Source organism: Bos mutus, chromosome X, assembly GCF_027580195.1.
Source record: "Bos mutus isolate GX-2022 chromosome X, NWIPB_WYAK_1.1, whole genome shotgun sequence".
NCBI classification, from domain to species: Eukaryota; Metazoa; Chordata; class Mammalia; order Artiodactyla; family Bovidae; genus Bos; species Bos mutus.
The window spans coordinates 30,708,989-30,731,998 of NC_091646.1; the positions used below are offsets into that span (position 1 = coordinate 30,708,989).

Genomic DNA, 23,010 nt, shown 5'->3' on the forward strand with positions numbered 1-23,010 from the left:
GCATGAGGTGGCCAAAGTACTGGAGTTTCAGCTTTAGCATCATTCCTTCCAAAGAACACCCAGGACTGATCTCCTTCAGAATGGACTGGTTGGATCTCCTTGCAGTCCAACGGACTCTCAAGAGTCTTCTCCAACACCACAGTTCAAAAGCATCAATTCTTAGATGCTCAGCTTTCTTCACAGTCCAACTCTTATATCCATACATGACCACAGGAAAAACCATAGCCTTGACTAGATGGAACTTTGTTGGCAAAGTAATGTTTCTGCTTTTCAATATGCTATCTAGGTTGGTCATAACTTTCCTTCCAAGGAGTAAGCGTCTTTTAATTTCATGGCTGCAGTCACCATCTGCAGTGATTTTGGAGCCCAAAAAATTAAAGTCTGACACTGTTTCCACTGTTTCCCCATCTATTTGCCATGAAATGATGGGACTAGATGCCATGATCTTCGTTTTCTGAATGTTGAGCTTTAAGCCAACTTTTTCACTCTCCTCTTTCACTGTCATCAAGAGGCTTTTTAGTTCCTCTGCACGTTCTGCCATAAGGGTGGTGTCATCTGCATATCTGAGGTTATTGATATTTCTCCCAGCAATCTTCATTCCGGCTTGTGCTTCTTCCAGCCCAGCGTTTCTCATGATGTACTCTGCATAGAAGTTAAATAAGCAGGGTGACAATATACAGCCTTGACGTACTCCTTTTCCTATTTGGAACCAGTCTGTTGTTCCATGTCCAGTTCTAACTGTTGCTTCCTGACCTGCATATAGGTTTCTCAAGAGGCAGGTCAGGTGGTCTGGAATTCCCACCTCTTGAAGAATTTTCCACAGTTTCTTGTGATCCATGCAGTCAAAGGCTTTGGCATAGTCAATAAAGCAGAAATAGATGTTCTCCTGGAACTCTCTTGCTTTTTCGATGATCCAGTGGATGTTGGCAATTTGATCTCTGGTTCCTCTGCCTTTTCTAAAACCAGCTTGAATATCTGGAAGTTCACGGTTCACATATTACTGAAGCCTGCCTTGGACAATTTTGAGCACTACACTACTAGCGTTTGAGATGAGTGCAATTGTTTGGTAGTTTGAGCATTCTTTGGCATTACCTTTCTTGGGGATTGGAGTGAAAACTGACCTTTTCCAGTCCTGTGGCCACTGCTGAGTTTTCCAAATTTACTGGCATATTGAGTGCAGCACTTTCACAGCATCATCTTTCAGGATTTGAAATTGCTCAACTGGAATTCCATCACCTCCACTAGCTTTGTTCGTAGTGATGCTTTCTAAGGCCCACTTGCCTTCACATTCCAGGATGTCTGGCTCTAGGTGAGTGATCACACCATTGTGATTATCTGGGTCACGAAGCTCTTTTTTATACAGTTCTTCTGTGTATTCTTGCCACCTCTTCTTAATATCTTCTGCTTCTGTTAGGTCCATACCATGTCTGGCCTTTATCGAGCCCATCTTTGCATGAAATATTACCTTGGTATCTCTAATTTTCTTGAAGAGATCTCTAGTCTTTCCCATTCTATTGTTTTCCTCTATTTCTTTGCATTGATCACTGAGGAAGGCTTTCTTATCTCTCCTTGCTATTCTTTGGAACTCTGCATTCAGATGCTTATATCTTTCCTTTTCTCCTTTGCTTTTCGCTTCTCTTTTCACATCTATTTGTAAGGCCTCCCCAGACAGGCATTTTGCTTTTTTGCATTTCTTTCCCATGGGGATGGTCTTGATCCCTGTCTCCTCTACGGTGTCATGAACCTCCATCCATAGTTCATCAGGCACTCTGTCTATCAGATCTAGTCCCTTAAATCTATTTCTCACTTCCACTGTATAATCATAAGGGATTTGATTTAGGTCATACCTGAATGGTCTAGTGGTTTTCCCTACTTTCTTCAATTTCAGTCTGAATTTGGCAATAAGGAGTTCATTATATGAGCCACAGTCAGCTCCTGGTCTTGTTTTTGCTGACTGTAATGAGCTTCTCCATCGTTGGCTGCAAAGAATATAATCAATCTGATTTTGGTGTTGACCATCTGGTGATGTCCATGTGTAGGGTTTAACCCCTTAAAAAAAAAAAAAAACCACAACAAAAATCCAGTAAACTGAGGAAGAATGAAGGAGTTTGGGTATTTTAAATGGTATGATTCATTTCACAAACACCCCTTGACCAGCTGGGCCACCAGCCCTCCAGAAAGGTGGCCCATTAAAGGGACAGCCTTCATGATGCCATCAGATGGTCAGTGTATGCTGTGGTTCATTTACAAAGCCAGACTCTGCTGAGACCTTCATGCATGTTCTCAAGCACTTACCCTGAGAGGCAGATGCCCAGTTAGTGGAGAAAAGAGGACCCAGGGATGTGACACAGGTGGGATAAGAACCAGGGGAGCAGCCAAGGGTAGGACCGTGTCAGATGCTCCCTGTCCACAAGACTGTGGGGGCTCCCACACTCTGCCCTGGCTCCTCTTCTCCATGCTCTGGAGCCTTGCTCTCCCAGCCCTGCTCCTTCTGTTTCCCTAGTCTTGTCCTCCACCCCCTTGAGTTCAACTCACTAAAATCTATCACCTTCAAAAACCAGCCCAAGGGGGTTGCTCTTTCTCCTGCACAAAGTGCCCCGCAGTCCACTCTTGGTGACACCATCTGTGTGTCTGTCCCTCCTCCCCTGTCCACAGGCCAGAATGGGTTGTTACCTCTCCATGTCACGTTGAGTGAGCCAGGTAGCTGCCACTGAGGCTCTGCATGGAAGTCATCTAGTCTGTGTAGAATGGTGAGACCTAAAGGTAGAGGCAGGGAGAGGCCAGAGAGATCTTCTAATTTCTTGGCTGGCCATGGCTTGTTGGAAGCTGGGTTGGGGGAAGCCAGACAGGGAATCCAGTAGCCTTAGGCATTCAGACAAGTTTTTGGAGAGCCCAGGCCTACTTCTGCTGCTCTTTAAGCTACTATGCTGTTGGGAGAGAGAAGCTGGGGAGGATCCCATTCTCCCAGCTTCAACTTCTACTGGCACCTTGCAGGCTTGTGCTTTCCAAAGACATCCTTCTCAGCAGCTTACTGGCTCAGACCAAAGGGATCCTCACACCACTGCAAAATGGGCCCAGGAACTCTAGAAAAGGACTCCATCTTGTCCCTTTTCTCTCAGCAGGTGGCACCCACTGAACAAGTCCAGCATTCTTCAGAACTGGGGACTGTCCAAGCCGGGAATAATGGGCCGAACGAGCTAAACTCCTGTATGTCATCACAGCAGTCCCACTTGAATCTGTAGAGCCACATTAGCTCTACTTTTCTCTCAGGCCTTGAGAGAAGGGGGATAAGACAGACCAACGAAGCTTGCATGGCCAGGGGACCTCCAGGTTCCCTGGACTGGGGGGTGGGGGGTGGGGGGTGAAGACATTTATTTCCTAATACTTTCTGTTTTAATTGTTAGTTCTTTAAAACCTGTGTCTTGGAAATTTTGCTGCCCAGTGTTGCACTTAACTATTCTACCATGGGCAGGCAGGCTGCAGTCTGCTCAGCTTAGAATACCCTTTTTCTGCCAAGAAATATTTTCCAGCACAGTTTGCAATCTAGTAAACAGCTGTTCCATCTCAAGCTGTGAGAATTTCGAGGCCTTGGCTTCAACCATCAAGGCCTGTGCCTCCTCCACAGTTGTACTGGGGAAACCCATGGGAAATAGCAATCCAATTGTGGGAAGCTGAAATAGGTCAACAAATTGTGCTAAAATCATCACAGTTCCACTGCTTAATAAAAACTATCTTTGACTACAACTCTCTGTGAACTTAGGATTGACTTTGGGAACCTAGAAATGGCTCCTGCCTTCCCAAGTGGCCGTGTGCCCAAGCCCTCTGGATAGCCGAGGCCCGACACAGTTGGCCTGGTGCTAACCTCTCTTTGTAGACTGTGGCTGTGCCTGGTATATCCCATCAGAGGTGAGCCTGGTTGCTCAAGGGCACAGTGCCCATCTGCTCTGCACTCAGGTTCCTTCTCTTCTTTCGGGCAAGTGTTCTCCCTGGAGGAAGAGTGATTTGCTCTTAGTGAAGCACCAAGGAGAGCATCTTCCCAGGTGTGTGCAGTGGGGAGGGGAAAAGGGGGTAGGGGGTGCTTGGATAACCCAACCTAAAGTCATCATGTACTTTGAATGTCAGTCTTAAAGTATTGAGCCATTGCTGGAATAAGGCAAAGGAAGCCCCCATCTCCAGTGGTAAGTTAAAGGGGCAGTGAGGCCACAGACCCATAGGAGAAGCTTGACATTTGCCAGGCAGCCAGATCTCTACCATGGTGCTATGGACTGAATGCCTGCCCCCCTTCGACTCATATGTTAAAGGTCTCTCACTAATGGGATGGTATTTGGAGGTGGGGCCTCTGTGAGATGATTAGCTGTAGATGAGGTCATAAGGCTGGGGTCCTCATAGTGGAATTAGTGCACCTAGAAGAAGAGACACAAAGGGCTTTCTCCCTCTCACATTGTGTGCACAAAGAGGCACTCACATCAGCTCACAACTAGTTGGCTACCTACAAGCCAATCGAAGAGGTCTCAGAATAAAACCTACATTGCTGTCACTTTGATCTTGATCTCCTTGACAGCCTCTAGATCTGTGAGAAATAAAAATCTGTTGAAACAACCACCCTCCCCAACTATAGTTCAGTTCAATTCAGTCACTCAGTCGTGTCTGACTCTGCGACCCCATGGACTGCAGCATGCAAGGCCTCCCTGTCCATCACCAACTCCTGGAGTATAGTATTTTCCCCTTTACACAGAAAAGAGAGCTGGTCACGCAGGTCCTAGAGCAGCACACACCCCAAGATAATGCAGCTGGGGCCTCATTCTGCTGTACAAGTCACTGAAGCCCTCTGGGCCTCTGTTTATCCATCAGAAAAAAAGGAGGGAGAAAGAGACAGTGCCTTTTAGCTAGATGATGCTTAATGGCATTGTAGAGCCTTCAAGAGGGGCACCACAAAAGTTGACTCAACCAGAGGCATCCAGTTGGGGTTATTATTTGAATTTGATGTTTAGGGTGTTTCTGGGCCAGGATTTGTCCCATCTGACCCAGATGACTCCGGCTTCACCACCCTCTGGATTTCAGACAAGAATCCTGAGCTGAGGTAGTCTGTGGTTCCCTCAGGCTCTACCTTGATCAACAGTTCGGCTCCAAGCTCAACCCCCAAGCCAGGTGGTCAGAGGGTCATAAGGGCCTGCTTTTTTCCAGGGATCCCCACAGCAGTAGCTGCAGTGTCACCCCATCTTAGGATGGGGAAAGTGGAGGGCACGGGACTAAAGCCCAGAACCAGTGCTCATGTGCTGGCTGGTTCAGCATGAGTTTGATTTGGATGTGACTAAAGGCAAAACACACTGAGCAAGCTCTCTTAGGCAGTTCTAGTCCCAGTTACTGCTCCAAGGCATTCTTGGCACTCTTGGCTGAGACCTTAGACTTGGCTGCCCGGGCAGACTGATGGCTTTAACTGGGATCTTTCTTCTCCCAGGCATGAGCCCTAATTCCCCCAGCTTCAGAGGGTCTCTTGATGATTGTAGCCCAAGAGAAAGCTGTCTGATGTCAGGTGCTGGGAGAGACAGGGTGACCAGACCAAGAGATGGCAGTGTCCACACGAGGGTCAGGGGTGGCTTTAGTACCAAAGGAATGAGACTTGCATGCACTCTGCATCACAAACTGAGGGGGCGGTTCTGTCCCAACCTTGCCCAGGGAAGCAGACTTGCGTCAAGAAGACTGATCATGGGCCAAACTTCCCAGGCCACAACTCCACCTGGAAATAGCTATGGCTGTCCCCACGATCTGTGCTAAACTGCCCCAGGAGGTGCTGGGGGCTCTGCAGCCCATGCCACAAATGGAAGCTACACCTGGAATGACACAAGACAAAGCTTTTCTGTCCATCCCCCTCCCTCCGGGCCCCACAGGCCACTCATACACGGTGCACAACACACTCAATCAGCTCGTCTTTCCTTCCAGACTCCTCTCTGAGGGAGACAAGAGGTTCTTCCAGCAGCCCAAGGGCAGGCGTGTGTCAGGGAAGGGCCTGGGAGGGAGACCCCATCCAAAGGCCAAGTGAGCCTTGCTCCCAGGATGCCCATGCCCAGCATGCTAGCTTCAGCCTCATGGCTTTCCTTACTGGGTAGTGCCCTGAGCACTGGGACCCATACACGACTCAATGGCTGGGCACATGATTTGGGACATGGGGGTAGCTTACCCCAAGTTTCCTGGCCTTGCTGCTTCTGCTGGACAGTTCTGACCTCACCACAGCTGCCCGGACCCCACCAGCTTTGATGTTGGGGTGGGGGTGGGGTAGAGCGGCCAGAGCACTGTGATCTTGTGGGCACAGGGCTCCTACAGCTGAAGGGGGCCCAGACATAGTTGATCCAGGACCCCAGACCCCGGCCTGCCTTCCTTCAACAGTACCACCAGCAGTCCCGAGATGTAAAGTATGCACCCCTAGTAAGGAGGTCAGCAAGAGTGGCCCCTGACCCAGACCACTGTTGCCTAACCACCCCAGAAGACCTTCTGGTGGCTGGGCAAGGATTTCTTTACTCCTCCAGCACAAAGTCAAATTGGCAGCTCCTGTACAGAAAAGTACTGGAGTTGCAGTTCTCTGTGGGTGGAGAGGGCAGAGGAAGTTGGAGGAACATGACACAGCAGCCCCTGTGTGGCAGACCCTTCCCAACACAGACACCATGATCCCCACCCCCGTCAGCTCATCCCCAGGTGGGCAGCACAGCCACCTCACTGACCAAGCCTCAGTCTGGATATAATAGGATATTCCAAGTGCAGATTTTACGAGCTGAATATTCATGTAATTTGTAGGTCAGCAAAAATTGATAACTGTTCCTATTCCCAAATGACTTTGATAATAAAGAAGGATGTGATGTCATGATGTGAAAGTTGCTCAGTCGTGTCTGATTCTTTGCGACTGTATGGACTATACAGTCCATGAAATTCTCCAGGCCAGAATACTGGAGTGGGTTGCCTTTCCCTTCTCTGGGGGGTCTTCTCAACCCAGGGATTGAACCCAGGTCTCCCACATTGCAGGCAGATTCTTTACCAGATGAGCCACAAGGGAAGCAATAAAAAAGGCATTATTAAAATGCCAGCCCTGCTCCATGATCTTCCTTATCTGCATCGGTGGGGCACCACCCGGCCAAGGCCCTGCATGGCATCTCAAGGGTTGCTGCTGAAGGCAGTGAAAGTGAAGGAAGCCTCTGAACGTTCTGGGATGTGAGTGTTGTTCACTTCTGCCAAAATCCCTGGGAGAAATGTCGGGCAGGAGAGAAGGGGCCAGGGTGGGCTTGGGGGGCTTAGGGCTGCCGCAAATTCCATCCCCATCTCTCAAAACAGGCCCCAACGACCATAACAAAGACTCCAGTTTATTGCCATGACTCAAGTAAATGTTCCACAGGGCATAGAAAAGCACTGTGCTGTTTTTCTGTTTTCATGGCTAAGCAAGACGATGTGGAATGGCTTCCACTGCTTATCAAATAAAACCAAGATCTTAGTCTGGCCTGGTGGCCTGGCCTCACCCTTCCTCCCCAACTGCATAGCCCTCCACCCTTCATACACTCTGCCCCAGCCTTGTGGAACCATTGGGTTGGGCACGAGTCCTGGTTCTCCTACCCTCATGGATTTGTCCCTCTTCTCCACACCCTGAACATCCTTCCATCTCACCTCTGGATTTCTGATTCTCACCCATGAAGCAGAGCCCAGCTGGAAGGCTCTCTGCTCACCTTTCTTCTGCCTCACCTGGGCCTCACCAAAGCCCATGTGTCTCTGCTCGGCCCCTGCTGCACACATGCCATTGCCTCCTCTAGACTGAGATTCAGGGGAAGGCGTTGGGGCCACCAGAACCTTCTTTGTACAAATGTCCCCATGAACGTCCTCCACCAAGGGCCGTCCAGCTACCCAAAGAACATTTCACAAAGAAAACCAGCTGGTTGATGCAGGATTTTCAAGTGACAAGTCAAGCCCTCAAGCCTTCTAGGGCTAACTCCCAGGAGGCCATCTCTAGGGCACAAGGCAGCCCACTTTTTCAGCCTTGGGCCCCAGGAAGACGGCTTCCCCGTACACCTAACACTTAGCTCAGGTGTTGGTGTTCTTAAGCCTCTGAACCTCATCCAGTCATCTTGCCACCCTGCCTCAGGCTTCGTCCTCAGCAAGAGACTCAGAGATGAGGATGGACCGAAGCTGCTGTGGGGCAAAAGTCCTGGGCTCTGGTGGGACTTGGGGGAGGGCTTGGTGGGTGAGAGAGACCAGCAGGAACACTGCAGGGAGGTGGGGTAGTGGTGGGGGGGAGCATGGGAGTGGTTGGCAATGACAACTAAATGCCAAGAAACTCCTGGAGCTTTGGGTGTTTCCTGCCCAGATGGAGGCCCTGACCCCGAAGGTCAAAGGATAATTAACCACATGGTCTCCTTGTTGATGAAACAAAACCCACAACCCTGGAGAATCAAAACATGTCAAAGGCATGGAGGCAAAGGTCAACAGACAGGACAGACAAATTGCAGTATTTAGAATTGTGCATTCAAATGTTTGTGTAATCTATTTAGAAGTTAGTCTACCAGCCCTGGGGGAAGAGGGGTTGGAAGTTTGGCTGAAGTGGGGTGAGATTTCAACTGAGGGTGCAGGTCTCTGGAAAAGAGCCTGGCTCATGGGGAGATTCACACCCAGAACCCTGGAGCATGTGGTCCACTGGAAAAGCAGGCTTCCTGCAAAGAGGGGCCTGTGGACAACAGGGCACGTGGGAAGGAGCCAGAGCCATGCAGTTTGGTACTAAACCTCACCCACACACAACAATGCCCACCACTTCCTGGTCCAGACATGGGGCCGAGGAAGGCAAGACATTAAACTTTTATTTTAAGCTTCACTTGCTACCCACTTGCTCTGAGACTGTGAGCAAGTTGTTTTACCTCTGTGTGCCTGGTCAGACTCTCTAGAATGCAGGAGAAGGATATGAGGCCTGTTCCAGAGTGGGGCCAGAATGAAGAGCCCTCCTCGACTGAGGGACCAATGGATGAAGAAGTAAACACAAGTCTGATCCTTGCCGATCTGGCCCTTGTGCTGCCCCCCTACCTTAGTTCTCATGAAGATTCAGAGGGAGTGCCTGGTCCCTGAGAAGATGGACAAAACTTCAGAGGCTCTCCACCCTTGTTCTGAGGACCTCCCCCCAAGTCCCACTGAGTACTTTCTGATCAGTTTACAAGCATGTTCAGGACAGCAGGCCCCAGGCAGCCACTCTTCAGACCCACCACCATCTTTGACTCCCGTGCTAACCCCTCCCCAGCCCGTAGCCCTTACCTGGGAAATGACGTGACTCCCAAACCCCAGTACCCCACCTTTCTTTACCCATTGGCTTCCAGGCCCTTAGATCCAACTATGTACTAGATGTCTCCCCATGGGTGTCCCCTGGAGAAGGAAATGGCAACCCACTCCAATATTCTTCCCTGGAGAATCCCATGAACAGAGGAACCTGGCGGGCTACAGTCCATGGGGTCACAAGAGTTGGACATGACTTAGCCACTAAACCACCACCCATGGGTGTCCTCTGGGCATATCAAGGTCGATACAGCCCAAAACAGGTTCTTCAACATCTCCAGAAACCAGGTCTCCACTCAGGGAGAGGACCCTTCCTCCTCTCAGTCACCCCTGCCAGTAGTCAGACATTGGCCTTGACACCTCCCTTTCTGTGGTCTACCCTATTGGGCATAATTGTCTGTTACCTTCACTAACACACAGTAGGGGCAGGGAAAGCTTGAATAAATGAGGGAGCACGTGGGTGAACAGATGACTGGAGAATCGACCTTGTTTTGTGCTCCCAACATAGGCTGGGCATACAGGAGGCATATGGAAGGTATGTTGAGCAATGGGTCTTTCCTCTCCTCCAGAAGCTCCCCAGGCCCCTGCTTCAGCAAAACACCTTTCCAGGTTTGGGGCACGTAGCTCTAGGGCCGCTCTAGGTCGAGTCAGCATATGAGGCTATATCCCATGGGACAAGCCTCGGGGGAAGTGGGATGGCTCCTCAGGACCAACACATAGATTGAACTTCTTGGTACCAGTTTTCTGTATGTGAGGGTGCACGAGAACACTTCCAGTCTGCTTCCTGTGGTTGCTCACGACTGGGGCATTGTCCAGAGCCCAGACATGGAAGAAGAGCCCAGGACAGGCATACATGAAGGAGGTCCCATTATCTCTGTCATAGGGCTCATGATTTCTTCTGTTCCTGCCCCACACGCTCCACCACCAGCCACCTGGTGGTACCTTCAGTAGACTCCAGCTTGGATACGCAGTATTATTTGCCCCCACTGCCTGGGGAAACTGAGAGCAGGCAGGAGGGGGCCTGGAGCTCTGGCCACACAGCCCCCAGACTTTAGGCAGGACTTGATTAGACTCATTTCTTGTCGTCTCTTGCCCCCTGGTGTATGGTTGAAGTATTGCAGCTCTCCAGTGTCCTCCCTTGTGACCAAGTCAATTAATATTTTCTGAGCACCTACATAGGGCCAGGCTCTACATGTGGGACAGAACCTTATTCTCAAGATTTCAGTCCATCCCTTGATCAGATCTCTTTATATCTCCCGTCTCTACTCTCCAAGTGCCCTTAGAGTCATGAACCATCATACCATCACTCCCTGCCCCTTCTTGCCTTCTTTCACAATTGACTAGCAAATCCCCAACATTGGATGAACCCAACTATTTATGCTTTGTGCATCTGCACTTAAGCATCTCTGTGTTGGTAGAAAGAATCACACAATCTGGCACATTGCACAGCCTTATAGATTTATGATCTCCAACTCACCTGGGCACACCTCACTGTGCGGGAGGACCTCTGTGTCTTGTGTTTTTCCAGTCCATCTTACAATGGTGATTTGCTCTCTTCTCAAAGTATCCATGTCTTCCCACTTTCCTCCTGCTCACCTTGTCCATATTTGATTTAGAAATTAGAAAATATGGAATGTAAACTCCCTCATCATACCATCACCAAGCATATTCACCTGCCTTCCTCTATAACCAACCTTTCCTCCTTTCCGCAAGCTAAAACAGCAGATGCCTCCCTTCTGTTCTCCAAGGCTGATGCCTTCTCTGCACCCTAGATCCATCCTTCCCACTTGTCCCTCTATCCAGCATCACTGAATTCCCCCTCTCTACTTGACCGTCCCCACACCATGCAAACCTGCTGTCATTGTTACCAGCTGGAAAAAAAAAAAAATCATCTCTTGACTCCTATCTTCTTTCCCCTACATTTTCCTGCTTCCTTTCAAAGCACTTGTCTGTAGGTATTATCTTCAATTCCTCTCTCTTCCCAGCATAGGCATCAACACTCTTGAATCCAGCCTCAGCTGCCACCAGTCCACTAAAATAACTCTTACCATGGTCACCTATGAACTCCATGTTGTCAAGTTCACCTATCTGCCCTAGTGTTACTGTAGCTCTCAGCACTGTTGAGTCACTGGACAGCCTTTCCTGTAAACACTCCCTTCTCTAAGATTCTAGGACACCATCACTCCTGTGTCGCCATCTGCTACCTCACTGGCTACTCCTTCTCACTCTCCTTTGCTGGTTCTTCCTCCTGACTCCTAAAGTTGGGTCTTGGATTTTTATGCACCTCTTTCATACCCTAAGTGATCACATCCAGTCCCCTAACTATAACACACACACACACACACACACACCTCACATTTCTTTTTTTTTTTTTTAATTTATATTGGAGTATAGCCGATTAACAATGCTGTGATAGTTTCAGGTGGACAGCGAAGGGACTAAGCCATACATATACATGTATCCATTCTCCCACAAGCTTCCCTCCCATCCAGGCTGGCATACAACATTGAACAGAGTTCCCTGTGCTATATAGTAGGTCCTTGTTAGTTATCCATTTTAAATAAACCAGCCACACCACATTTCTTTACCAAGCCAGAGTCACATACACAACTGCCGACATTACACCCCAAAACTTAGATACCCATTTGGCATTTCAAATATATTATGTTCAAAACAAAACTTATGATACCCCCACAAGCCTGTTTGCCCCATAGTTTTCCCTCTCTTGGTAGATGGAGCTCCTTGTTCACCTAGTTCTCTAAGGCAGAAATCTCCTGTTATGGGCTGAGTTGTGTCCTCCAAACATTCATATAGTGGCATCCCAATCCCCAGGACTTCCAAATGGGACCTTCTTTGAAAATAGGGTCATGCAGATGTAATGAGTGAACATGAGGCATCATACTGGAGCAGGGGTGCCTCATCCACCATGACTGGTGTCTTTATACAAAAAGGGAAACGTGGACACACACACACACAGAGAACCACAGGCGAAGATGAAGACAGACGGGGTGATGCTTCTACAAGCCAAGGAACACACAAGGTGGCCAGTAAACCACCAGAAGCTGGGAGAGAGGCCTGAGACATGTTCTCCCTCTCAGCCTTTGAAGGAAGCAACCCTGCCCACACACTGATCTTGGACTTCTAGCCTGCATAGCTGTGAGACAATGAATTTCTTACTTAAACCAGTGTTGTAGACTGAATTATGCCCACCCTCCAGATTCATATGTTGCAACCCTAACCCCAGATGGGACTGTATTTGGAGATGAGATCTTTAGGGAAGTAATTAAGGTTAAATGAGATCAAAAGGGTGGGGAACTAATCCAATAAGACTGGTATCCTTAGAGGAAGAGGAAAGAACACTAGAGATTCCTCTCTCACTGCACTCACACAGAGGAAAGGCCACATGAGGACACAGTGAAATGGTTTCCATCTGCAAGTAAGGAAGAGTGCCCTCACCAAGAACCGTATTTGCCAGCATTCTGACCTTGGAGCTCCCAACCTCCAGAACTGTGAGAAAATTGATGTCTGTTGTTTAACCCACCCAGCCTGTGGTATTTTGTTACGGCAGCCCCAGGTGACGAAGACAGCCACCCAATTTGTGGTATTAATGCTCTTGGGACCAACCCTAACCTCTTCCTTTTCCTTAACTCTCCATATCCACTCAACAGCAACATCTTGTTGGCTCAAGATCTCCTCCAAAATCTATCCGGAATCCATCTGCTGCTCTTCACCTGCGAGTTCCCTCACCTGCAGGACATTCCCTGAAATGTCTCTCCCATGTCTTCTTCACTGGTCTCCTTACTTACATTTTTGCTCCTTCCCATCCATTCCCTATACAACTTCCAGAGTGGTCTTCATAGAATATCAAACTGAGCATGTCACTTGCTTGTTTCAAACCCTCCAACACCTTCCATTGTACTTAGAGAAATTGTGAGCCCCTTGAAAAGTCCTCTAGGGCCCTGCCATCTCTTTGAACTCACCTCCTGTGTCTGCCTCCAACCCTTGCTCGCCATATGCCCCAACCATGCCAGCCTCCCTTATGGCTCTTGAACATCAAGCACTTTTGTGCCTTCGGCTTTTGTACTTGCTTCTGCCAGAAAGGCTTCTACCTTAAAAGCTCCTTACATGGCTGACTTCATCTTTTGCTTTAGGTCTCTGTTTAAATATCTCTTCCTCAAAGTGGAAGTTGTAACTGTGAGTAGTATTTTTCTCCATTCTATTTTGTGGCTAATTAATAAAAAGGTTAAGTTTTTTGGATAAAATAGTCTTGTATTCATCTGCCTTCCTAAAAAGATTTCTTAAACATCTTCAGCTTTCTAAGTAAGCAATCACAGAATTTGCTATTAATGATACACTTTTACAATGTATTATTTTCGGTATGTATGTCTCTTGTTTCTTATTCTAATGTTACTATATTATTTTAACTAAACCCTCTCCCTTTCCATAAATGCTCATAACAGCACAATTTATCTCCATGTGTACTTATATATTATTTTGCTTAATAAATAAATCATTTAATAGATTAAGCACATTGAATAAATAACTGTTTACCTTCTGTCCTTACTTCTGAACTATTAGTGTCATAGAGGGGGTCAAACTGATTCCCCACTCTCTCCCGAGCCCAGGAAACAGGGTGGATAACTGTTAGATGTATACTGGGGAAAAAAAGTGAAAGAAATGGAGATGTTCTAATGGAGGCAATGATGACAAGACCCCTTCTAGCTGTAAGAGGAGTTCTGGGGGAAGGGCAGGTTTATCCTGGGTCTCAGCTCCAAATGAATGTTATGAGTTGGAGAAGGGGGGCTGGTGGACATTACAGGGAGAGGAAACCTCCATAGCAAAGGTCTGGGAGATTTATTGTTTCCCTCCAACTTTGAAGTCATGACTTAAAACTCATGGACATGAGTTTGAGGAAACACCAAGAGATGGTGAAAGACAGGGAACCCTGTCAAAGAGTCAGACGTGACTGAGTGACTGAAAAAAATAAAGCTGTAAAAAAAACTAAGAAAAAAATGTATAAAATATCTTTCTGACCCTGGGATAGGTGAGATTTTCTATGTTTAAAAGAAATGGAAAGAATCACAAAGGATAAACAAGAAGATCAGATCAGATCAGATCAGTCGCTCAGTCGTGTCTGACTCTTTGCGACCCCATGAATCACAGCACGCCAGGCCTCCCTGTCCATCACCAACTCCCAGAGTTCACTGAGACTCACGTCCATCGAGTCAGTGATGCCATCCAGCCATCTCATAAGCATTAATAAAAGGCAAGTGAGTGTAAATATGTACAAAGGAGTCAGACATGACTTAGTGACTAAACCACTATGACCACAAAGTGATGGAATATTTTAATAAGCTTTGTAAAAAAAATTAAACTACCATACTTTTTGCTAGCAAAAGTGAGGTGAATCCCTTTCACACTGGGATTTAGACCAACCTTGTTGTATAGCATCTCAGTTCTCAGAATCAGACCCTATAAAGGTTCAGATTTTTTAACCAAATGATTTTATACCTCTGCATGCATGTTAAGTCATTTCAGTTGTGTCCGACTCTTTGTGACCCTATGAACTATTGCCTACCAGGCTCCTCTGTCCATGGGGCTTCTCCAGGAAAGAATACTGGAGTGGGTTGCCACGCCCTCCTCCAGGGGATCTTCCCGACCCAGGGATTGAACTCATGTCTCCTGCAGCTCCTGCATTGCAGGAGGATTCCTTATCACTGAGCCACCAGTGAAGCCGATTTTACAGCTAGGGACCCTTGATTTGCTTTTTTTTTTGGCCATGCCTCAAGGCTTGTGGGAATCTCAGTTCCCAATCAGGGACTGAACCTGAGTCATGGCAGTGAAAGCCCAGAATCCTAACTAGTAGGCCACCAGGGACTTCTCCATGATTCTACTTTTTATTTATTTTATTTTATTTTATTTAACTTTACAATATTGTATTGGTTTTGCCATATATCAAAATGAATCTGCCACAGGTATACATGTGTTCCCCATCCTGAACCCTCCTCCCTCCTCCCTCCCCATACCATCCCTCTGGGTCGTCCCAGTGCACCAGCCCCAAGCATCCAGTATCGTGCATTGAACCTGGACTGGCGACTCGTTTCATATATGGTATTATACATATTTCAATGCCATTCTCACAAATCATCCCACCCTCTCCGTCTCCCAGATCTGTATTCTCATTTACATGAGGATGTGCTGACTAAGAGACCCTTAAAGGCAGGAGCTGAGTAGAGTCTGCCTTTAATCCACACCATCTCTGATTCACAAGAAGCATTCAGGAGTTATGTATTGAGCTGGATTAAGCTGAAAAATAAATAGAAGTCTAAAAAAGAATAATTAGACTCCTCTGTCTGTGTTAGCTGCTTCCTATTCATTTGCACATTCACCAAAATTTAGCTGCTAGAAGTGTCCCCCAACTAATTCAAACATGGGTGAACCAGAAAGACCAGCAGATTTGAAAGACCAACCCCAGTACTAGAGCCAGAGGAGATGCTCGACAATCTTGGTCACTTGCTTTTCTTCCTGCTCATGTAAAAAAAAAAAAAAAGATGCCTATTTATTTTTTATAAAGATATTAATTTACAGCATCATTTACAGTAATGAAAGTTGGAAAAAAATCTAAGCCTCCAATTCCCTGAGGAATGGTTGGGTACATTTTGAAACCTCCATACAATGAAATTGATTGTATTCATTAAAAAATACGGCAAATCAACGCAAGTTATTTAATAAAATTCAACTTCCATTTCTGATTAAAATAACAAATACAAGTGAACCAGGAATAAAAGGATTCTCCTTCAACATGATATATTAAATATATCTGAACCAGTGGTAAATGAAACATCAGTATGCATAGTGAATCCCTAGCAGTGTTGCCATGACAGCCAAGGGCAGGACTTTGTGGTGGGATCAGAACAAGAAACAAATGGGAGGAATCTGAAAAAAAGAGACACATTTATTCTCATTTGCAAATTCTATGTCACCTACTTGGAAAACTACACAATAAAGAAGCATTTTTAGCCAGACAGATGGGTACAAGATAATTTTATAAAAATCATCACCTTTCTCATAAACCAACGATAATTAGCCAGAAAAAAAGATTCCATTCACAATTGCAATAAATATATATACTTTGTACATTATGTAATTAATGTTAATAATAGCATGTCATGTATAATATATGTTATCTTCTACATATAACATTGTATAACATATGTTAACATATTGGTTGTTCAGTCTCTAAGTCATGTCTGACTCCTTGCAACCCCATGGACTGAATGTAGCACAACAGGCTTCCCTGGCCTTCACTTTCTCCTGGAGTTTGCTCAAATTCATGTCCATTGAGTTGATGATGCTGTCTAACGATTTCACCCTCTGTCACCCCCTTTTCCTCCTGCCCTCAATCTTTCTCAGCATCAGGGTCTTTTCCAATGAGTCAGCTCTTCGCATCAGGTGGCCCAAGTATTGGAGCTTCAGCATCAGTTCTTCCAATGAATATTCAGGATTGATTTCGTTTACAATTGACTAGTTTGATCTTGCTGTCCAAAGGACTCTCAAGAGTCTTCTCTAGCACCACAATTTGAAACCACCAATTCTTTGATGCTCAGCCTTCTTTATGGCTGAACTGTCACATCCATACATGACTACTGGAAAAACCATAGCTTTGATTATATGGACCTTTGTCAGCAAAGCGATGGATGTCTCTGCTTTTTATTATGCTATCTAGGTTTGCCATAGCTTTGTCATGTTAACATATATGCTATATATTTATATACACACTCTATACATAAAATATTAAAACATATGTAGGACTTATAAGAACAAAACTCAAAAAACTTGCTGAGAAAAATCGCATAAGATTTAGGAAAATGAAAAGAAATACCAGGACTTTCCTGGTGGTCCAGTGGTTAAGAATCTGCCTGCCAATGCAGGAGACATGGGTTCAATGCATGGTCTGGGAAGATCCCACATGCCCATGTGCCACAACTACTGAACCCACGCACCTAGAGCCCAGGAACTGCAACTACTGAAGCCCGTGTGCCTAGAGCCTGTGCTCAGCAATAAGAGAAGCCACCACAGTGAGAAGCTACTCAACACAACTAGAGAGTAACCCCCACTTGCTGCAACTAGACAAAGTCCAAGTGCAGCAATGAAGACCCAGGGCAGCTAAAAATAAATCAACAAATAAATAAAATGAAAAATATACATATAGAAAGAAATACCATTAGCTTGAGAGAAAAGATTTATGTTGTAAAGATACCAGTTTTCTCCAAATTTAATGCAATTACAACTGTGATATCAATGCTGTTATTTTTCTTTTGTAACTTTATGAAACTATTCCAGAGTTTTGATAGAAGAGTAAATCACTAATAATGAAATTACTGGGGGAGAGAAGTAGATATGATTGGGGGCAAAGGGTGAGAGGGTACTTGCCCTAGCCTATATTCCAGGTGTGTTAGAGTTACACTGGTCTTAGGAGTGTATGGCTGGCATGAGGAGACAGGCTACACTAGAAACAGAGGCAAGGATATATGATACAGACACGGCAGGACTGACACCTCAATCAGTGTGGTGTAGCTGTGGCTTCAGACTTGCTTTAGAGATGAATTTTCAGGATGGCTCTCTAGTTAGTAGGAGTAGGTGGTGATTCTTGAAGGCTATGGGAACCTTAATTGTCCACATCAAATATATATTGGGGGGAGGTTGATAGATATTGTAGGGGCTCAAGTCCCCTTGTTGTTGTCGTTCAGTTGCTAAGTTGTGTCCAACTCTATGACCCCATGGCCTGCATGCCAGGCTCCTCTGTTCTCCACTATCTCCCAGAGTTCACTCAAATTCACATCCATTAGCTACCCTTTCTCTTCAACTCAGGTGGAGAAATGATGATATTTCACAAACAGATTAAACAATCAGAAAAATAAAGCTAATCCTGAGCTTAAATATTAAACCAAATTCAATTCTGGACAGATTAAAAATTTACATGTTCACTAACAAAAACACAAAAATGGTGACAAGCCATTTATTTGGAAATGTTGAGGCTGGAGAAAGCCTTTGCGAGGATGAAAGCAAAACAAGAACACAGTCACACACCAAGGACATGTGTACCAATGAGGCCGCAGCAGTGTTGTTGACAATGGAAAGAAAGCAATATACATTGGAATCAGAAAGAAGTGGGAAATAAGGAAGTATTGGTTCAGTCATACTTTGTCTCATGCTGACAAAGGAAGATGCCCGCTGAGCCATGAGATTTTGTTAAGGGGGAAAAATGGTGGAAAAAAGCATACAGAAGAATAAATCCGAACTACTAAAATGATTCTCACCAGGCAATGAAATTATGGGTAATTTTTAACTTTCTTGTTTATACACGTTTTTCCTCAATGTTTTTATAATGTGCATACTATGAATTTTATAATCAAATAAAAATGTTCTTTAAATTAACAAAAATCTTTACATCACATAAACTAAATGATGTAAAGTTGGATTTATAGAGTGAAAAACAGGAGGGCAATAAATGCAAATTTTAATAGTGGTTTTCTCTATCTGGTGGGACTGCGACTGGTTCTTTCTGAAATTTCCCAATGGGAGCATATATTTTCATAATCAGAACTCATAAAAATATGTACAATTCCTAGTCTAGATGGTAGGAAATGAGATGAGAAAGGCAGGAAGGAGCTGAGGCTACAGAGAGGATCTGGCTGGGGAGGCAGACAGATCACCATGAAACATGAATGAATCAGCAAAATGGCACATCTGCAAATGCTCTAAAGGCAAGAAACCAGGGACTAGGAAGGAACCCAGAGTGGGGAGAGGTGGCCTCATCCAAAATCACTTTCTCTCACTCCTCCACACTGAGGTCCTGTCACCCCCTCGTGGCCCTAGTTCCTTGAGGATCAGGCAGCCAGAACAGAAATGGAATGCTCTGTATGGAGGAGCCAGTTCTATACCACAGCCAAGCAGTTGTACAGCTTGAAGCTAGGCCCTAAGGTGGCGAGGGGAGGTAGGGGGGGAATGGGACAGTGGAAGATTCTAATTCCTCACCAGAACCAGAAAAGTAGATGAGAGACTCCTTTAACTTCTAGGAACCAATGGCTATGGGGACCAGGTGGGGAGATGGTGCCCAGGCAGTAAATCAAATATGATCAGTGAGATGAATTACATTCCCTGAGCAGCAGTCCAAACTGGCCAACCTCTGGAAGTTGCAAAACCTGCTTTAGGGCCTGCAGGCTTTTTAAAAAAAGATTTATTGGAGTTTATTTGCTTTACACTTTTGTGTCAGTTTCTGCCATACAGAAAAGTAAGTCAGCGATAAGTATACATGTGCATGTGTGCTAAGTCACTTTAGTTGTGTCCAACTCTTTGTTGTCCCATGGACTGTAGCCTGCCAGGCTCCTCTGTCCATGGGATTTCCCAGGCAACAATACTGGAGTGTGTTGCCTTGCCCTCCTCCAGGGGATCTTCCCTACCCAGGGATCAAACCCATGTCTCTTGTATCTCCTGCATTGGTAGACAGATTCTTTACCACTAGTGCCACTTGGGAAGCCTTATATGCATACATATATCCCCTCTTTTTTGAATTTCCTTCCCATTCAGGTCACTACTACACTGAGTAGAGCTCCTTGTGCTATAGAGTTGGTTCTTATAGTCACCTATTTTATACATAGTAGTGTATCTGTGTCAATCCCAAATTCCCAATGCATCCCACTTTACCCCCTCTGGAACCAATACATTTGTTCTCTACATCTGTGTCTCTATTTCTGCTTTGGAAATAAGATCATCTATACTTTTTTTCTAAATTCCACATGTATAAGTCAATATATGATATTTCTTTTTTTTCTTTCTGACTTACTCCACTCCATGATAGTCTCTAGGTTCATCCACATCTCTGCAAATGACATGATTTTGTTCATTTTTATGGCTGAGGAATATTCTATTGTAAGTATGTGTTACATCTTTGGGCTTCCCTGGTACCTCGTTTAGTTAAGAATCTGCCTGCAACGCAAGAGACCAAAGTTTGATCCCTGGGTGGGGTAGATCCCCTGGAGAAGGAAATGGCAGCCCACTTCAGTAGTTTTGCCTGGAGAATCCCATGGACAGAGGAGCCTGGCAGGCTACAGTCCATGGGATCACCAAGTGTCGGCCACAACTTAGTGACTAAAACATCACCACCACATCTTTATCCATTCCTGTGTTGATGAACACTTAGGTTATGTCCATGTCCTAGCTATTGAAAATAGTGCTTCAATGAACATTGAGGTGCATGTATCTTTTTGAATTATGATTTTCTCAGAGTATTCTCGGGAGTGGGATTGCTGGGTCATATATTAGTTCTATTTGTATATTTTTAAGGAACATCTATACTGTTCTCTGTAGAGGTTGTATCAATTTACATTCCCACCAACAGTGTAAGAGGGTTCCCTTTTCTCCACATCCTCTCCAGCATTTATCACTTGTACATTTTTTTTTTTTTTGATGATGGCCATTCTGACCAGTGTGAGGTGATATCCCATTGTAGTTTCAATTTGCATTTCTCTAATAATTAGTGATGTTGACCATCTTTTCATGTTGTTGGCCATCTGTATGTCTTCTTTGGAGAAATATCTATTAGGTCTTCTGCCCATTTAAAAAATTTTTTTTATATTGAGCTGCATGAACTGTTTGTATATTTTGATTAATCCTTTGTCAGTTGCTTCATTTGCAAATATTTTCTCCCCTTCTGGGGTTGTCTTTTTGTCTTATTTATGGTTCCCTTTGCTGTGCAAAAGCTTTTGAGTTTCATTAGGTCCTATCTCTGTATTTTGTTATTATTTTCATTACTCTAGGTAGTGGGTCAAAGAGGATCTTGCCGTGATTTATGTCTTAAGATAAATGTCTTCTGCCTATGTTTTCCTCTGAGTTTTATAGTGTCTAGCCTTACATGTAGGTCTCTAATCCATTTTGAGTTAATCTTTGTGTATGGTGTTAGGAAGAGTTCTAATTTCATTCTTTTACATATAGCTGCCGAGTTTCACCAGCACCACTTATTGAAGAGGCGTTCCTTTTTTTTCTTGATGAGTCTGGCTAAAGGTTTATCAATTTTGTTCATCTTCTCAAAGAATCAGCTTTTAGTTTCATTGATCTTTGCCATTCTTTTCTTCATTTCTGTTTAATTTTTTCTGCTCTGATATTTATGATTTCTTTCATTCTACTAACTTTGGGGTTTTTTGTTCTTCTATCTCCAGTTGCTGTAGGTGTAAGGTTATGTTCTTTATTTGAGATTTTTCTTGTTTCTTGAGGTAGGATTGTATTGCTATAGACTTCCCTCTTAGAACTATTCCCTGGTAGCTCAGATGGTAAAGAGTCTGCCTGCAGTGCAAGAGATCCAGGTTCTATCCCTGGGTTGGGAAGATCTCCTGGAGAAGGAAATGGCAACCCATTCCAGTATTCTTGCCTGGAAAATCCCATAGGTGGAGGAGCCTGAAGAGTCGGACATGACTGAAGCAACTTCATTTCATTTCATTTCCCTCTTAGAACTGCTTTTGCTGCATCCTAGGGGTTTTGGGTTGTCATGTTTTTGTTGCCATTTTTCATTGTATTTTGATTTCCTCAGTGATCTCTGTTATTTAGTAGCATATTGTTTAGCCACCATGTGTTTGTGCTTTTTAGTTATTTTCCTGTAGTTGATTTCTAATCTTATGGTGCTGTGGTTGGAAGAGATGCTTGAAAAGATTTCAATTTTCTTAAATTTACTGAGGCTTGATTTGTGACCCAAGATGTGATCTATCCTGTAGACTATTCCATGTGCACTTGAGAAGAAAGTGCATTCTTCTGCTTTCAGATGGAATGTCCTACAAATATCGACTAAGTCTATTTGGTCTAATGTGTCATTTAAGGCTTGTGTTTCCTTATTAATTTTCTGTCTGGATGATCTTCCATTGGTGTGAGTGGGGTGTTACAGTCCCCCACTATTATTTTGTTACTGTCAATTTCCCCTTTCATGACTATTAGCATTTGCCTTCTGTATTGAGGTGCTCCTATGTTTGGTGATCTTTCTGTGTTGTTGGGTGTTGTCATTATAGACATGCCTGAACCGGCTAAGTCTGCTCCTGCCCCTAAAAAGGGCTCTAAAAAAGCTGTGACCAAGGCCCAGAAGAAGGATGGTGAGAAGCGCAAGCACAGCTGCAAGGAAAGCTGCTCCATGTACGTGTACAAGGTGCTGAAGCAAGTCCATCTGGACACCAGCATCTCGTCCAAGGCCATGGGAATTATGAACTCCTTCGTCAACGACATTTTCGAGTGCATCGCTGGTGAGGCATCACGCCTGGCTCATTACAACAAGCGCTCGACTATCACATCCAGGGATATCCAGACCGCCGTGTGCTTGCTGCTACATAGGGAGCTGGCCAAGCACGCCGTGTCTGAGGGCACTAAAGCTGTCACCAAGTATACCAGCTCCAAGTAAATATAATATGCCTTGCCGCTGTTAACGGAGAAGGCAATGGCACCCCACTCCAGTATTCTTGCCTGGAAAATCCCATGGATGGAGGGCCTGTTGGGCTGTAGTCCATCGGGCCGCTAGGAGTTGGACATGACTGAGCGACTTCACTTCACTTATGTTTGGTGCAGAAATACTTACAATTGTTATATCATCTTCTTGGATGATTATATCATCTTCTTGATCATTAGTGTCCTTTCTTGTCTCTTGCAGTAGTCTTTAAAGTCTAATTTGTCTAATAGGAGTAT

The 23,010-nt window shown here is 45.2% G+C and overlaps 2 protein-coding genes across 6 annotated transcripts in view; both read left to right on the plus strand.

Moving 5' to 3' along the window:
* The window catches only part of PASD1 (PAS domain containing repressor 1), a 107,681-nt gene extending 103,926 nt beyond the window's left edge, over positions 1-3,755 (plus strand). For 4 of the 5 annotated variants that reach the window (XM_070365564.1, XM_070365563.1, XM_070365567.1 and 1 more), the window contains one exon: positions 3,120-3,755. In XM_070365564.1, coding sequence (XP_070221665.1) covers positions 3,120-3,242 — 123 coding nt within the window. In that variant the 3' untranslated portion in view covers positions 3,243-3,755. The remainder of the gene's footprint in view (positions 1-3,119) is intronic. The other variant, XM_070365565.1, reaches the window with a different exon arrangement.
* An 18,593-nt stretch (positions 3,756-22,348) lies between these two features.
* Positions 22,349-22,729, plus strand: LOC102270547 (histone H2B type 2-E-like). Its single transcript, XM_005889861.3, has one exon. It carries the CDS (start codon positions 22,349-22,351, stop codon positions 22,727-22,729), a length of 381 nt encoding a protein of 126 aa, XP_005889923.3.
* The last annotated feature ends 281 nt before the right edge of the window (positions 22,730-23,010 follow it).